Genomic DNA, 14,877 nt, shown 5'->3' with positions numbered 1-14,877 from the left:
GCGAATATAAACATGCGTATTTCCCAAAATATCAAACTATTCCTTTGAATTCTACACTTAATTTGGGGTGTTTTTTGTCACTTATGGTATTTACATTATTTTTCACCCAACCAACAGTCCTCTCGCTGCAGGAGTCACCATGGGGATGATTTGTGTTTGTACCCATAATGAATATTAACCTCCTCACCCTCTGTCTTTTGTTCCTCTGCAGTAACACAGATGTGCACACAGTAGCCTCTCTACTGAAGCTGTATCTCAGAGAGCTGCCGGAGCCCGTCGTCCCCTTCCACAAGTATGACGACTTTCTGGCCTGCACCAAGCTCCTCGGAAAAGATGATGAAATCGTAAGAAAGAGTATTTGATGAATCTCTCCTCACCTATATACCTTATATATATACTGTATATATTTTTAGTGACAGAACTGAGCACTGAAAAGCTCTCACATGAATAAAATCATCCAAAATCCTGTTCTGTGGCATTAAAGCTGGTCTCTTCCATGCTCTGCTCTGCTCTGCTGTTTCTCACACAATGACCTTGTCGTGCCCGTCTTGTCCTCTAACATCTAAATAGGATTTCTTTCATACCCTAAAGATAATGCTTCACAGCAGGGGACGAGTCTTTGGCTTCCTCACAGTGTCCAAAACAGCTTTCTCTCATTTTCAACTTAAGAGCGCTAGTTTGTGCATCCATGTGAACTGGGTGTGTTCTTTTTGTATTTAAGTTTCAACACCTCAAGCGTAGCTTTAGTGCTGCCCTGCCTTTTAAACCTCGTAGGACTTTGAACTAAAGACGGAGCAGAATTCACAGTATTCCTGGAAAAAAAAGGTTACCAGTTTACCCCGTGGATTGCAGCAGGTTTATCCCTGTGAGATGACTTCAGATTCATTTTTTCAGTAATTGTATGAATGTCCATAGCTAATCACCATTAATCGCACATTTTTTATCTGTTTCAAAATGTACCTTAAAGGGAGATTTGTCAACTATTTAATACTCTTATCAACATGGGAGTAGACAAATATGTTTGCTTTATGCAAATGTCTGTATATATTTATTATTGGAAATCAATTAACAACACAAAACAATGACACATATTGTTCAGAAACCCTCACAGGTACTACATTAGTATAAAAAATATGCTCAAATCATAACATGGCAAACTGCAGCCCAACAGGCAACAACAGCTGTCAGTGTGTCAGTGTGCTGACTTGACTATGTCTTGCCCCAAACTGCATGTGATTATCATATAGTGGGCATGTCTGTAAAGGGGAGACTCGTTGGTACCCATAGAACCCATTGACATTCACATAAATATCGTAACTGCTTTCACTCTAAACACTGCACTGATTTTTTTTTGTTCTCTTTTTTGTGTGATTGTTGTATTTGATACGCTGTAATCGGCCCACGATTGATCAGAACTTGTGGTATGAATTGATATTAAAAAAGTATCTGCATCGTCTGCAGGGTATGAAGGAGTTGAGAAAGCTTGTGGAAAATCTACCTCCAGTGAACTACAACCTTCTCAAGTACATCTGCAGGTATTGATACATTGTTAAAGTGGATGATATTTCAGATTGTGATTATTATTATTATTATTATTATTATTATTGAACAGAGAAAAGTTGATATTTTCTTGTTTGCCAGATTTCTAGATGAAGTCCAGTCGTATTCAGGAGTGAATAAAATGAGCGTCCAGAACTTGGCCACAGTCTTTGGGCCAAATATCTTGAGGCCGAAGGTCGAGGATCCAGTCACTATTATGGAAGGTCAGTCTTCTCGTGTGTCTCGCTTTCTGACATTTCATTTCAACGTTTAATCGAATAAACATGTTAAAAGTAAAGATAATGATGTGTGATCTCATGTCGTCAGGTACTGTTCTGGTCCAGCAGCTCATGGCTGTTTTTATTGGCCGCCACGACGTGCTGTTCCCTCTGGAAGAGGACAGCCCCACGGCCCTCGAGCTCGTCAACAACAACAACATCGAGCTACAACGGCGACAAGCCATCACCACAACTACCTCCGCCGTCACTGCGGTGTCTCAGAACGCCGAGAACAACAACACGCAGGTGGTGCGGCAGTGTGTTTGGGAAGCGCCCGAGTCTCCTTCGCACCGCCAACACGTGGACAACAGTGGCTCCCCGCGACCGGCGAGCCCTCGCAATGGTGTCATAGGACGCTTTGACATCACCCGCAGTCCACCGATGACTGTTAAAAAGAACCCGGCGTTCAGTAAAGGCAGTGGGATCGTTACTAACGGCTCCTTCAGCTCCTCGCCGTCTTCAGACCCCAGTCAGGAAAAGAGCCAGACTTTGACTGGCGGTGGGAGTTTACCGGCGCGGCGCGGTGGGGCGCTCAAAGGCTCCGGTACAAAAATGGGCACCAGCGGCGTGACGAGTGGAAGCGGAGGGAACGGGACTGGAGTTGTGCGCATGGGCGTCTCCGGCACCGACGTGGTCACGGGGAGCCTGAATGGCCGCAATGGTCTCTGGGTACCAAACGGCTGCGTCACTTTACGCGAGAACCACAAAACGCGTGACTGCTCCCACGGGGATCAAACATCCAATCAGAACCGTTTGTCCACGTATGACAACGTCCAGTTGAACCATCAGAACCTGCAGCAGCAGAACCACATCACCAACACGTGTCTGAACAGTAGCAGCGAGGACAAGCAGAGCGTCGACAGCGCCACCTGGTCCACCTCCTCCTGTGAAATCTCTCTGCCTGACAACTCCACTTCCTGTCGCTCCTCCACCACTACCTGCCCTGAGCAGGACTTCTACGGGGGTCACTATGAAGACCTGGAGGGACCAGCACCGGACAATGGGCCTCCCCAGTCTGGAGGAGGAGGAGGAGAAGGAGGAGGAGCGGTGGAGGGCAGGAACAGCAACGGAGAAGGAAGTGGAGGAGGAGCAGGGCGGAGCAGCCGAGGAACCAGCAGTAGTGATAACAGTGACGTTTACACCGTTGGTAACGGACCCAGCAGTCACAGCGCTCTGCACAGTTTAGTGGCCAGTCTGAAACAGGAGATGAACAAGCAGAAGAGCGAGTACGAGGCCAGGATAAAGAGGTAGAGTCCCGTCAGTGAGATGTTTAGTTTTTTGATGACATTAGAAGAAAGTTGCTAGAGATAAATGAACATGGCTGCTGGCTCTAGCTTCATATTTAGTGCACAGACATGAGCATCAATCTTCTCGTCTAACTATCGGCTAAAAAAACAAAAAACAATGTATTTCCCAAAACATTGAACTATTCCTTTAAAAATGTCAGGCAAATGTGAATCTTTAGTTCGTAAAGTACTGTATTACACTTTATCTTACTGACTTTGGACAGTTAGTTTAGTTTAGACATCTTTTTATCCCTCTGAGACCCACAATAGACCAGTTTTTGTCTTTTTTTAGGGGGGTACAGGGATCTTTAAGGGGAGATAGCTGGTCAACAGTTGATGTCACATAGAAGTGGGGTACATCATCTGAAAGCTGGGAACCTGAAGTTTAATTTGAGACACTGTGTGTCAACTTGTTCTGTAATAAACATGAACGAATGAATTAATGAATCAAAATAAATTGGTTGGTACCAATGCATTCCTCAGGTTCAGGTCTAGTTTCATATGATATCAGTACCTTCACTCCTGCTACAGCCTCTTAAAGACTGTAAAGTCGGGCAATCCCGCTCGTCTCAGGGGGTTCAACACTGGCATATTATGTACCTGTACAAAAACAAAAGGATTTCACAGACAGTGCAAAGGGAATGTTCAAGAAAGCTTTACATGACTGCAATGGAGCATTTGCTAAAATATTGCTGTATGTAACAATGAAACAGGACTTGGTGTGGTGTGATGAACTTCCTTAAGCAGAACGTCTTGTATTAAGTATTAATTGAACAGACAGCTCCATTTAAAGGGTAACACTAACAATGTGTTTAGCTTATTGAAAATGTAAATGAACTGCAGCGGATTGTTTTAGACGAGCCTTTGCCTGTTTGGTCTCTGTTCCTAACCCTGCGTTGACCTCCTTTGCAGCTTGGAGCAGCGCAACCTGGACCTGGAAACGGAGATGGTGGGCCTCCACGAGGAGCTGGACCAGGAGAGGAAGAAGTACACCATGGCGGAGATCAAGCTGCGCAACGCCGAGCGCGCCAAGGACGACGCCGAGCGGCGAAACCAGATGCTGCAGAAAGAGATGGAGCAGTTTTTCTCCACGTTCAGCGACCTCACCGCGACTGGCAACGCCCCAGCCGCCGACCCCCGCCGACCGGATCGTAACAACACCATCTGGATACAGTGAAGTGAAGGGAGGCGGGGAAATGTGCCAGCGAAGACTGGAAACGGTTTATTATATGATGCGAACATTACGAGGGCTCCAAACAGGATTTGGCTGCTGGTTTGTTGAGGGGGAGTCGGGAAGTTACATCGCAAAAGGTTAATGGCACGTTTTAATTTAAGAAATAGGAGGTGTAGGGCTAACGCAAGCCACCTGTATAAATGTAGACATCACCTGGAGTGATGCCAGACTGACATTATCTGTACATACAGCGTTATTTAAACAACTCACAGACACTCTCCAACTCAGAAACTGTGGTGGTAATCACTCATCGTGCTGGGAAGTGGAGCAAAGACGCAGTCTGATGATACACAGTACTATTAGCATTTTTACTTCAGCTCGTAGAGCCACATAGGAGGGAAGGCAGCATTTTTAAAAAGGTTGTGAATGCCTGAAAACACAAAGACGCCTCCCTATCTTCATTTACTTAAAAAAATCTAACCAAAAACATCGTATTGTTCCATGTAATTCTGTATCTGCTCGTGTACATAGAGGGAAACAATGCAGAAAAAAAACACAGTGTCATATGTATGTAAAAAGAAATGGAAGTAAATGTTTATGTGGTATTTAAGCAAAGTTATCAATGTGTGACATTTTATATTAAGATTTCTCCTTGCACTTACATGTTTGTTTAGTCTCAGCAAGGCGGTACTGAATGTTCTGTCGGTCCATGTGCGTACCATTTAAATCGGACTATATATACTGTAAATGTGCTGGTGCTTCTGTGCTGTTTCATTCACCCCATGACCAAAAAAAGAGCCTGTACTGTAAATATTTTCTAGGTAATCGTAGACACTATTTGTTAGTCCGCACTGTGGTTTTGACGCGTATTCGGGTGGATATGGCACGTGTTGAGTTGATACTGATTGAAGAATGTTTTGTAGCTTGTAAAGATTAAGACTTGCACGATGGGCGATAAATCCCAGATAAAATAAAAAATGTCTGTCGTAAATTCTGAATTTCAGTCGACAAAGCGTCTCTCTCCCCGTTAACAGATGTGTAGCTGCTGTCGTTCTCCGAATGCTCTCGGGAATTACAGTTCACCGTCTACCTCTGAAGCACGCGAGACGCCAGTTTTAGAAATACTCTCCTGTCGTCTTCTGACGATTTATCCACCTGACACAACTGGTTTTCATCCAGAATAACAAGCTGCAGCAACACAGAGGTGCGTTTTGTGGGTCAAAACTGTGAAGAAATTGGATTATCAAGTGTGTCAATGTTGAAGACGTCAACAGCCTAGTGGTGGCTAGATTCAGTAGCAAGCGGTGTGTGCATGATGGTGCATGATGAGTCCATGCAGGGTCGGTGTATAATAAGTGAATGTCTGTAAAGTGACTGCATAACGATGAAGTCTTTATGAGTGTATTTATATAGCTTTAAGCCAAATGTATACACACGGTGCGGATTTGCTGATGGGTACAAAACATCTGACCTGAGCTGGACTGCTGGCTACTCTTCCTCTGAAGACCAGGTCCCATATTAACCTGCTGCTGGTCAGTGCAGGACATCTGGAATGTGCACATGGACGGGAGAAAAAAAGTGCCTGAACAACTGAAGAAGGGAGGGGGAGCAATAGGCTTAAGCCGAGCTGACAGCGGCACCTCGTTCTGTGAATTCCACACAAAAGAGCAGATTACGGACACAGGGCAGGAGGGAGAGGAGGACGGGGACAGTGGAATATTTTCATGACATGATACTTGATACACAAAAGACTTAATATGAATAAAAATACATTTTCATGTGAGTCTCCCTTTGTTATTTACTTTTTTGTGTGTCTTTCAACAAAGGCTTGGAGAAGATGAAGAATTTGGTTAGTTCCACATTTAATATATGAGTGAGTGGATATTAGGACCGGCACCAGTGACTTCATCGTCATTAGCGAATATTTTAAAAGTTAATCATAAAAAAAAAAAGGTTTCGATTTTAACGTCAATTTTACAATGAAGCAGCAAATCCTCACATTTGAGCAGCTGGAAGCATCAACTTGTTGTGGATTCATTTCTCCCTCGTGCTGTGCATCAGCTCATTCAGATGTTCCCCGCATAGTTTTGTGTTCATAAGGCTTATGAGGCGCCATTATGAGTCTCCCTGAGAACCTGGTATGGAGAGGGCAGAGAAGAGTACCGGCAGCTTGAGAGAAGTTCCAGTACGCAAGAAAGAAGTCACGGTACGCCAAGGAGTAAAATAAAGAAGTGCCGGTACTGCATACCGGTGAGTACCGGCACACTTCGAGCGCTGCCAATACATAGTATATCAAATGCAGCATACCAAAAATACCAGGATGTCCTACTACTGTACATCCGGTCACATTTTGCAGTATGCAAACCAGCATGCTTTTCTGGCTATTCTGACCCACAATCCTCTGTGCAGCGGATATACAGTATAAGCAGGAGGGTCAAAGTTCAAGGTGCAATGTTATGACGATGTAGTATGTCCCAAGTATGCATACTACATGCAAAAAGTAGGTCTGTGTACTCAGAGTCGCTGGGACAGATGGACCAGAAACAAACACTAGAGGCAGATAGAAGTCCAACACATTGCAATCATTGCAAATCACTCCAGGAAAAGAAGGAAAAGGGTACACCGTTGTCCAAGATCAAAGATTTTGTTTATTTTCAATCACATACATATACTATTTTTACATACACAGTTCCTTTAAAATGTTGTGTTTACAGTAACAGCTTTCAGTAGTTTTTTTTCTTTTTCTTTTGCATTTGTTTTGACTTTATTTGAAACGCTATAGCCTGAAGCTTTGAGATCAGCGTGAAACAGATACAATTTCTTTTTTTCTTTTTTTTTTCTCAACCTGACAATGTCAAAAGAATGATTCATTAAAACAGCACGGAGTAAAAGAAACGAGAGAGAGAGAGAAGGAGTCGTAAAAGAAGAACGTCACCTGATTCAGATGAGCTATACAGGGTTTCATCGTGGTAGAGCTCTCTAAACATTTCAGCATCACCTGACCCTTGCAGTAGCTTGCCTCCCTGTCTGAGTGCAATAACTTGTTTATTGCATTGTTGGGATTGTTGTTATTTACAATATGACCTAAAAGAAAGAGGTTGAAAATCAATAAGATGAGGGTCACAAGTACTGAGTCCAAAGATTTTATGTTGGCACAGCCGAGTACAAGATGTGTCCGAACTTGTGACTTCATGTTGGCAATAATATTATGGCTGAATCAGATTACGAATAAATGGCTAACAGACATGAATTTGGCTAATCCTGAATCTACAAGAGATTATAATCCCTCGTGACAAAAAATTAGGAGCAGGATTGGAAGTCGACACATTTCTAAATTCTAAAGTTTATGTGACTGAACGTGAATTACACACATGAACTACTTCCAAACACACGACTGCACCGACCCTCCGACATTCGTAAAAAGCAATCCCACGAAAATTCTCATATTGAAAGAAAAACATGAACTGTTCTGAAACAATATGATGCCAGATCACATCTTCCAAATTCAACCTTACAGACAGTTTGTGTTGAATGCTGGTACATTTGAAATCACACACACACACACACACGCGCTGATGACAAAGCAGAGCAGCGGTGACGTGAGTGAATTCATTTCTACATTCAGCGCTGACAACCCAGCTGTTAGAATCACCTCTACTTCAGGCGCATTAAACGGGACCAAAAGCACCTTTGTATCACAACAGAATTGTCTGGAGGGACGTCTTATAAAAAGATCACATTCAGAGAAAAGAAAGAAGGATGTAGTTGTGATCGTTCAAAATGCCCTGTAGTAATAACTGCAACAGTACCGTGAGTGTCTGTGGTGTACTGAAGGAGTCCACTCAAAACACTTGGGACTCCTTTTTTGTGACAGATTCATCTGAACATTTTTCAAAACACAAAGAAATGTCAAAGTTGCACCCTGTTTTTATTTATTTTTTAAGTAAGATTGCCCTGGCCAGACGCTGAACAGAAAGCCAAGCTAGCCGTAGCTTATTCTGGAGACGCCGCCCTCAGTCACCCTCTTAGTAAGTCTGTGTGTGCTTCACTGTACACAAGCCACAGGCAGAACGAGTGTTAACAAAGTAGAAGTTATGTATATATCATTTTGAGACGTTGTATTTAGGTAAACTCCATGCACAAAGTAAGCCGCTGTGCTGTAGCGGCTGAACCAGAGATACAGTTAGACTGGCAAACAACATGTTAAGAAAGAAATACGTCCACCTAAACAGTGCTGTTATCACACCTCAAGGATGTTTTAAAGGGACTGTATGTAAGTTTTTACACCTATAAACCCACCACAACTCAGACTAGTGTTATGGGAGTGTGTGTGCACGTGGGAAGTGAGTGGTGAAGCAAGAGAGAGCGAGTGGGGGAAAAAACGAGCGAGCAGCGGAGCAGAGTTAGTTTAGCTTTGAGAATCGTTTTTTTATTGCCAATGTGTGAACAGGTTGTAACCTTCTGTGACTTTCTGGGTTTCCTCTATCAGCCTGTAGACTGCTTTTAATGTGAAAAAAATGCGGGCCGTTTTTTTTTTCGCGAAAATCCAGCGGATGTGACGCCGACTGTCGTTCACTTAACGGCCACAGGTGTCACTGTTAACAATCAATTTCTGATTCTTACATCCAGCCCCCTTTAACAATGTCATGGCTGGGATTGAACCTTAATTATAAACTAGTGGACACATGTGAGCCATGCATCCATAAATAGGAAACAGAAATAGTTGTAAATGGTGTTTTGACGTGCTAGAAACAAACACAGATGTCCCCTTAAGCATCCTTGAGTGTCTAGAAACATCATCTCTATATGTCGTGAGTTACGTGATTGTCAAGTGATGACGGCAAATCCAATTTATTATGCAAACTATGCATGAAACAGGGTGTTTGTTTTATTCACACAAACACAGCTCACAGTTTCTACAATGTCTTTCCATCTGACAGCAGAATTATTAGAACAGAAATTGTTCCTTTGCTTGTGAAATTTGATTTCTTAACCCAGCGTCTGTTAATGGTTCTTTGCCCATAAACCCACACAAACGTACATGAGAACATGGAATATGGCAGCGGAGACCAAGATGATTATTTAAGTGAGGATAAATAACACACACACAACAAACTTATACTTCTAGTTGGAGTGTATTGTAATCAACCATTGCATATGCATAACTGTAGCTAAAAATGTTGTTGTGAATTGTGTGCATTGAAAATATACCATGTTTTGAATGGGATGGACACCAGATGGCCTATCGGCTCTGGGTGTAATATCAAAGGTTAGACATGACCCACAGTAGTGGCTTTAACTGTAAATGTTTAAGTGGTTGTGTGTGTGCTGGTGTTCCAGTTTAAGAACATTTAGTCACACTTATTTATGGAGATTCAGTTTGAAGGAGAAATTAAATTAAATCAATACGCAAAATGACAGAAAACCTTTCATGTTGTGTAAAAACAAGACATGTCACTGTCACTACAAACCTGCAGTTTAAGTGCCAACATCTGACTAAATCATTTAAAATGTTTAGATGGGGATTTGGATAGTTTTAAGGCAGAAAAAGAAGAAGCAGAGGGAAAAAAATACCCAAAATAATATAATTTCTGCACTTGCAATGCTTCTTTCGAAAAAAGGCACTTGCCATATTGAAGTTCAATCTATCAAAATAAATAAACCAATAAATAAATCTTCCAGCTAAGAAATAATGTAGTCAACATAACTGTTGGGTAGCCTCTATCCAGTTTATTGACAAAAACATTTTAGTTTTTGTGTAGTGAAATGTTGACTTTAGAACAAAATGATACATTGCTACGAGGTTAACACTCATTGGCCGCCTTTAAACTCCCCACTGTATCATTCGTATCTCTTTCTAAAAAGGTTTCAGACAATTAAATAAATAAGAACAGTCTCCTTGTGGCAACACCACAGTGAAATGGACCAACCTCCTGTGCCTATGAGGGGTTAATGGTACACAATGACATGCAGGGCTGTGCAGGCCAGCCCGTGGGGTGGTGGAGGGACCGATCACACACCGCCAGGAGAAATAAAAGGGACATTACACACAAATCAGACTCTTTAAACCCCTTAAAGGGGATTTTTGATGAAGTCTGAGCACAATCAAAATCATTTTATTTCAGAGTGTACTGACCCTTTAAGTCCCAAACTCAGCCCTGACATTTACCAATGTCTTAATGGCTTGCCTGTGGTTAACACACACAAACACACACACACACACACACACACACACACTCGCACACTCACTCGTCCTATCCTGTGACCAGACCCCCCATGTCTGGAGTTAGTTTACATCGTATATAAACAAAAGTCTCTATACAGACTCATTTTAGCATACAGTGAGATTAGCATTGTTTTAATCTAATCATGCAGGACTACAGCAATAGGCAGGGGGGCAACTGAGGTGGAAAGCGGTGATGTGGCAAGGTGCGCTAGTCAGAAAAAAAAACTCCCAGTGTACTGGCCGTCAGTCCCACTCTGTGTGCCCTTCAGCTGTACAGAATTACATTATTTACAAGTAGCGCAGGGAGCGCCGCTCTGGGTGGGAGCGACTACATAATCCCTGCAGAATAACCACATAGAAACACACGAATCAGGCAACCTTACATTGGGGAGTGTGTTGGGTGGGGAAGACAGAGCCTAGAGGTTAAAATACAGCAGTGTCGTTACATAAGGGTTGGATAAGGGAGAGGGGAGAAGGAGAATGTATTGTACAGAGCAAAACGGTCGCCCACCTTGCCACAATGATTGGAGCATAAATGCTTTTTGTAAGGAGACCAGCAGCCAGCCAGTATGCACTTTACAGGAGATGCAAGTCGAAGCATTTTGGTCATTTTCGTTTGGATGCCATATACAAGATATGTGGGGTAATATAAGCAAAGCAACTAGAGGATCATTAACATATATCTCATTTACTTCAGTTTAAATACCACTGCTGTTTTTGAATGACAATGCACAGGCTTTAGATTTCATCATGTCGGATTCAGTGTTTCCATGTTTTTGTTCTTAATATATTTGATCTTTACTCTTTTTTGTGTGTATTTTCAGTCGGTCGTTTCGGTTTTGGTGTTCTTCACCTTCGGAAGAACATGGGGTTGCGCAGGCAGGCGGCTAGTCACCTGCAACACCCCAGGGGTCCTGCGGAGGTCTCCAAGCTGCTGTCAGTGTCTGAGGCCAGGGTCTGGTCGGTGGACATGGAGGAGATGTCGTTTATGGAGGAGGAGGGAGGGAGGCTCTCGCTGCTGTTCACGGCTGCACCTGTGCTAAGGGAATCAACAGCAGAAAGGGGTTACAACGTAAAAGAGTCCCGGCAAAAACACAACTAGAAGAGATAGTTTGTGAGTGCACACACATAGAGAAATGCTGCTGCTGAATCTGAGACATCAACAACATGAACAACCCCTGTGGGACGCCACAATCACAGTGTGTCTATAATGAAACAGGTGTAGGTACAGTAAGGTTTGGGTCCAATGGATTTCACAGGAAAAATCGTCAAAGGCTGCAGTGTTTCAGCAATCCACAAGAGTGGACTTGTAATACACAACAGATTGATAGTTTCAGATTTGATGTTATACCGGCATAAGTCATTTTATTTTGTTTTGTTGTCATAAACATGATAGCATTTATGTTTCTACTAAAGGTGTCTATGGTGAAAAGTAATCTTCAATGATACAGTTTTGGCATTCAACCTTTTTTTAATCGTAATCCAATTTTCTCATATTGATCTTGTTTTTTTTTGCCTAAACCGACTCTTTTCTGCACCATGGTAAAGATAAAATCCTCTATTTGATGCCCATAATTAAAAAGGTAAATTTAAAGGTGCCAAATTGGGAGCATTTCTGTTCACTCTCAACGACTCTCAACATGTCGAGCCAGCCAACCAACAGTGCTAATAGCGCTAACAGTGCAAACAACGATGAAAGTGCTGACAGAGATAAGGTCGGGACGGCGTTATCAGCTGTAACCGCCGTATGAACGCAGTGCAGAGCGGCGGCCGTGAGCTAGCCAGTGGGGCACGCTCACACGCACAAACATACGCTGAAGGCAACAAATCACGGAGAAGCTTGGATTACAACACACACAGAGGGAGAGTTACTTCATTCTCTGCTCAGGTAGACATTACTCCTCTATATCTTTACATAGCAAATAGTTGGTGTGGATCTGGTGGACGAACCTCAAGGGTGTTTATCTCTATTTTCAAAAAAGAAGGATCAGAAGGAACCACAGTGTTCAACCTCTGTGGGTTTGGGCAGCACTTTTATCAAATGCTCAGTGAGTAGGTTCTGCTCTCTTTGATAAGTTAATGAGCAAATCAATATAAAATGGGCAGGCTGCTTTTTTTCCAGGGCAATAAAGCCTGATTAAAAAGCATGAGAATATAAAGCCAATATGAGTAAATCATTAAAACCACCACAGAGGACACGTACAGTACAGTGCTGGCAAACTGTAAATCTGCTGTTTGTGTGTCTGTTCCCTCTCTGTGGGAGGTAATTGCTTAATGGAGACCGGTGGGCACTTCAGCTGACCCAAAATAAAACAAGTATTTCATATTTGTAGTCCAGGAATGATAGTTAATCCCCAATTTCTCCTCAGGGATCAATCAAGTATTTCTGATTCTGACTCTAATTCTGATTCATGTTGTAGATAATATACAGGTATACAGGCATATAAGTATACAGTACGGCACAAACAAATAGTGCTGGCCTGGTAATATTTCTATGAATAATAAAATCTCCAAGACACACACACACAAGCAGTACCAAAAGAAAAGAGCACCAGGACCTGACTGGTTTGGACTGAGGCATCATGTGTGTTTTCCTGCTGCAGTAAAACACTGCAGCTCCTGCACTGCTGCACTGCTGCACTCAACGTCAGACACTAGACCAGCCCTTCTGCTTGATTACTAGTGGAACACTTGGACTAGTGGGACATTGAAATTGGGCCCACGAGTTTGTGAGAAACAGAGTGAGGAAGAACTGTTGCGTTATGTGTTAAATCACTGAATATGATGTCTAAAGTCTTTCCTTTGTAATAGTTCAGCTTGAAAAGATGCAACAAGCAAGACGACACTGTTTGAGTGCCCTCCTCACTTCACCTGCTTAATTTCCTCCTCACCTGTTCCCCATTCCCTCATTAGCTCCCCAGTACATTTACTGGTCCACTTCCACCAGCTCGCTGCTAGATCTCTCGTACTTCATGCTTTAGCTTTCCATCATTTCATAGTTAGTCTGTTCTTTGATCTAGTTTTTCATCCCTGCTTTATATTACGGATCCTGCCTCAGCCTGACCTCTTGGTACTTTGTTTAACTGCCAGGATATTTTCCTTGAACTCTTTTCTAAGTAAAGACTCTTTAATTTTGCATCTGCCTCCTGAGTAGTGCTCTTGGGTTCTTTTGTGCCTTTGAACCGTGACAAAGGGTTTCTATACACTGGTTTGGTGTTGTGAGAGTTCAGACTTCATTGTATTTTAGATTTCCCTTCACGTTGTCACATGTGGAAGTTAGTTGTCTCTGCAGGAGTTAGCTTCAGTTTGCTTTTCTAATCTTGAAAATGGATCAGTTTTTTTTTTTTTTTTTTCTCATTCGCTTTGGCTCAGTTCTTTATCTTTTTCATTTCTTTTTTTTATCTTTTGAATTATCTTTTTCAAAACGCTAAGCTCAAATCTTCCAAACAATTAGTTTATCGTTCACAACAGATTTGAATTTCTCATTCATTCAAGCAAATAGTGTTTTAGCACATGTGCAAAAGAGTAGGAACAATAACCACTTGAACATGTCTTGCTGATCAAAACTGATGAGTTGCTTCTCAGTGAAGTTGTCAAACTCTTCACAACTTCTATGCATTCTTTCATCGTCTGAGCCATCACATGCAAAATGATGATGATATTGTTTTGAAAAAAAATATTCTCATTCAAGAATTGAGCCAAAGCTAATAAGAAAAAATGTAATGACAAATGCCTGTTTTTGTTGTAATCTCACAATAATTTCTTTTCCCAGTGATGGGTGGTTTGGTCAATGTGCTAACTAACATGACTCCATACTGCCTCTCTGTGGCAAACTATGATAACAGCAATCACCGTGCTTGTGCAGACAACAGACCAGAATAAGACATCAGCTGCAGCTGAGGACTGAAATGTCCTGTGATGGAACCCAAAGGACCCAAAACCTTAAGTCGTGACATGTTATACACATAAACGCTCATTAAACTGCACACAGCATCTGCTATTCAATAGATGAGAGGCAATCTTAGCAATTACTGATAAGCTGTCCAACAAATACACTTGGCACGAACACTAAACAACATTTAACTTTAAAAAAAAAAAGAGATGCAAAAGACAGAGACACATGGTCAACAACACGATGGGTTTCTCTATTTACAATTAACTCCAGTAAGGTTATAGTAAATTCACTTACAGAGCGATTAGGGTTATGCACTGAGAGTACCTGAAGGTGAAGGCTGTCCCTTCACAACGCCATTCTTCGTTCTCTCCTCAAAGTTCATCACCTCTTTGTAAATTAGTTCTGACAAGAAGCAAAGTCAAGAGAGGCAGTCATTAAAACACACATCTAATATTGACAGATCCCTCACTTTTGGTGAT

At 42.2% G+C, this 14,877-nt stretch overlaps 2 protein-coding genes across 12 annotated transcripts in view; one reads left to right on the top strand and one right to left on the bottom strand.

The window, feature by feature from the left end:
* arhgap24 (Rho GTPase activating protein 24) overlaps positions 1 to 6,055 on the top strand; it is a 78,180-nt gene extending 72,125 nt beyond the window's left edge. For all 5 annotated transcript variants that reach the window (XM_037753001.1, XM_037753000.1, XM_037753003.1 and 2 more), the window contains 5 exons: positions 212 to 344; positions 1,462 to 1,535; positions 1,642 to 1,763; positions 1,867 to 3,064; positions 4,016 to 6,055. In XM_037753001.1, the coding sequence (XP_037608929.1) occupies positions 212 to 344; positions 1,462 to 1,535; positions 1,642 to 1,763; positions 1,867 to 3,064; positions 4,016 to 4,280 (1,792 nt within the window). In that variant the 3' untranslated portion in view covers positions 4,281 to 6,055. The remainder of the gene's footprint in view (positions 1 to 211; positions 345 to 1,461; positions 1,536 to 1,641; positions 1,764 to 1,866; positions 3,065 to 4,015) is intronic.
* A 2,759-nt stretch (positions 6,056 to 8,814) lies between these two features.
* mapk10 (mitogen-activated protein kinase 10) overlaps positions 8,815 to 14,877 on the bottom strand; it is a 40,053-nt gene continuing 33,990 nt past the window's right edge. For 4 of the 7 annotated variants that reach the window (XM_037752771.1, XM_037752773.1, XM_037752774.1 and 1 more), the window contains exons 13-14: positions 14,723 to 14,800; positions 8,815 to 11,537 (exon numbers count right to left, since the gene is read on the bottom strand). In XM_037752771.1, the coding sequence (XP_037608699.1) occupies positions 11,395 to 11,537; positions 14,723 to 14,800 (221 nt within the window). In that variant the 3' untranslated portion in view covers positions 8,815 to 11,394. Of the gene's footprint in view, positions 11,543 to 14,692; positions 14,801 to 14,877 lie in introns of all 7 variants that reach the window. The other 3 variants (XM_037752775.1, XM_037752776.1, XM_037752777.1) reach the window with 3 other exon arrangements.

This window comes from Sebastes umbrosus, chromosome 19, assembly GCF_015220745.1.
Source record: "Sebastes umbrosus isolate fSebUmb1 chromosome 19, fSebUmb1.pri, whole genome shotgun sequence".
Taxonomy (NCBI): domain Eukaryota; kingdom Metazoa; phylum Chordata; class Actinopteri; order Perciformes; family Sebastidae; genus Sebastes; species Sebastes umbrosus.
This window is presented reverse-complemented; position numbering and strand designations above follow the sequence as displayed.